Genomic DNA, 1,407 nt, shown 5'->3' on the forward strand with positions numbered 1-1,407 from the left:
TAAGTATATCATTCAAACCAACCTAGCTTTTATTGATGATAATTCAAAGCTCTAATCTGAATGAATGCTATCTGGAGAGACAAAGTGAGTTCCAAAATGGTTTTAAAGTTAAATGTAGCATTTGACGAAAAAAAAATCAGGTATCAATCTGTGCGACTTCCATTTGTGGTATTATAGGTTTTCTGAAATGGAGACACTGGACCATATTTCATGCACATATTTAGTGCCCTGATAAATGATAGGGTAGAAATCACAAGGACACTTGGTTTCTGCTGGGTTTCATTTGAAAAGGAAAATCATTATAACTAATTTTCTATGTTTTTGTAATGACCATTCTTGATTATTTAGCTTCTGCCATCACTTCCCAGTTCATACTGAGTGGAATCCCATTTAAGACCAGATCTGGGCCATACCTGGCTCGTTAGGTTGATTTCATCACACAGCCCTATGATCAAGCAATAAGATCAGAGAAAGCAGACTCACCTCATCATAGATGCTGTCATTCCTGCTAAAGTCTCCAGCCTTCCTGGGAAGAATGTGGACGTGAACATGCTGAAAATGTACAAGAAAGAGAGAAATAAAATGTGATTATCTCCCCATATATTTTTAGACTTGACAGTGATGCTCTTATGAAGTCCAATTACTCCACATTGGTTTCTGCTGGATTATTTTTCAGAGGAAAATAACTCTATCTGTAATCTGCTGAGAATAGAGAGCTGCCAAACAAGAGCGAATAACTCGGTGGCATATAGGAAAGTTGGAGTGAAATGTCAGTGTTTTAGGGGCTCTGTGGAATTATTCATAGTTGTCAGTTTTGGTTGTATTTAGCCAGAGCTTTGAAATGACAGCACATCTTAAAAGGTGACCATTGTGACTCTAAAACTGACAAGAAATAAGAGTTGGTTTACAGAGAACTATATAAATAAAGAGAGAATGAGAAGGGCTAGGAAGTAGGAAGGGCTGAGTTAGAAAGTCAAGGCTTCAAATAATAATCCTGTAACAGTAATATAAACAGCTATGACTTCCTGCGGTAAGCAAAACTCTGTGCTTGGTGTTTATCTCATTTAATCTTAATAATCCCATGAAGCAAGTTGTCCTATAATCTCCATTTTATCAATGAAAAAAAAAAAAAAAATGGATGCTCATGAGATCAAAGCCCTACTGCAAGTGGCAGAACAAGCATAGCAAGCTAGGTAGTCTGATTCTTGCCCCCATGTTCTTCATCAGCACAAGCACTGGTTCCGAGGACTTAATCTTTTAGGCAACCCACTTTTCTAGTGTACTAAAGCCTCCAGGTGATATACATAGCAATGCTATTTTCAGAGATTCTGAATCAAGGCACACAGCATATCTATTCATATATTCTTCAAGAATAAACTGCCATTTTTAAGTTTTACTTTCCAAATA

At 36.9% G+C, this 1,407-nt stretch overlaps 1 protein-coding gene across 1 annotated transcript in view; it reads right to left on the reverse strand.

The window, feature by feature from the left end:
- The window catches only part of FHIT (fragile histidine triad diadenosine triphosphatase), a 360,151-nt gene that overhangs the window by 245,921 nt on the left and 112,823 nt on the right, over positions 1-1,407 (reverse strand). Inside the window, exon 4 of the mRNA XM_042780472.1 lies at positions 484-552. Coding sequence (XP_042636406.1) covers positions 484-552 — 69 coding nt within the window. The remainder of the gene's footprint in view (positions 1-483; positions 553-1,407) is intronic.

The sequence above is a fragment of the Orycteropus afer genome, unplaced genomic scaffold, assembly GCF_000298275.1.
Source record: "Orycteropus afer afer isolate SDZICR_OR568_19922 unplaced genomic scaffold, OryAfe1.0 scaffold00041, whole genome shotgun sequence".
In the NCBI taxonomy this organism is placed as follows: Eukaryota; Metazoa; Chordata; class Mammalia; order Tubulidentata; family Orycteropodidae; genus Orycteropus; species Orycteropus afer.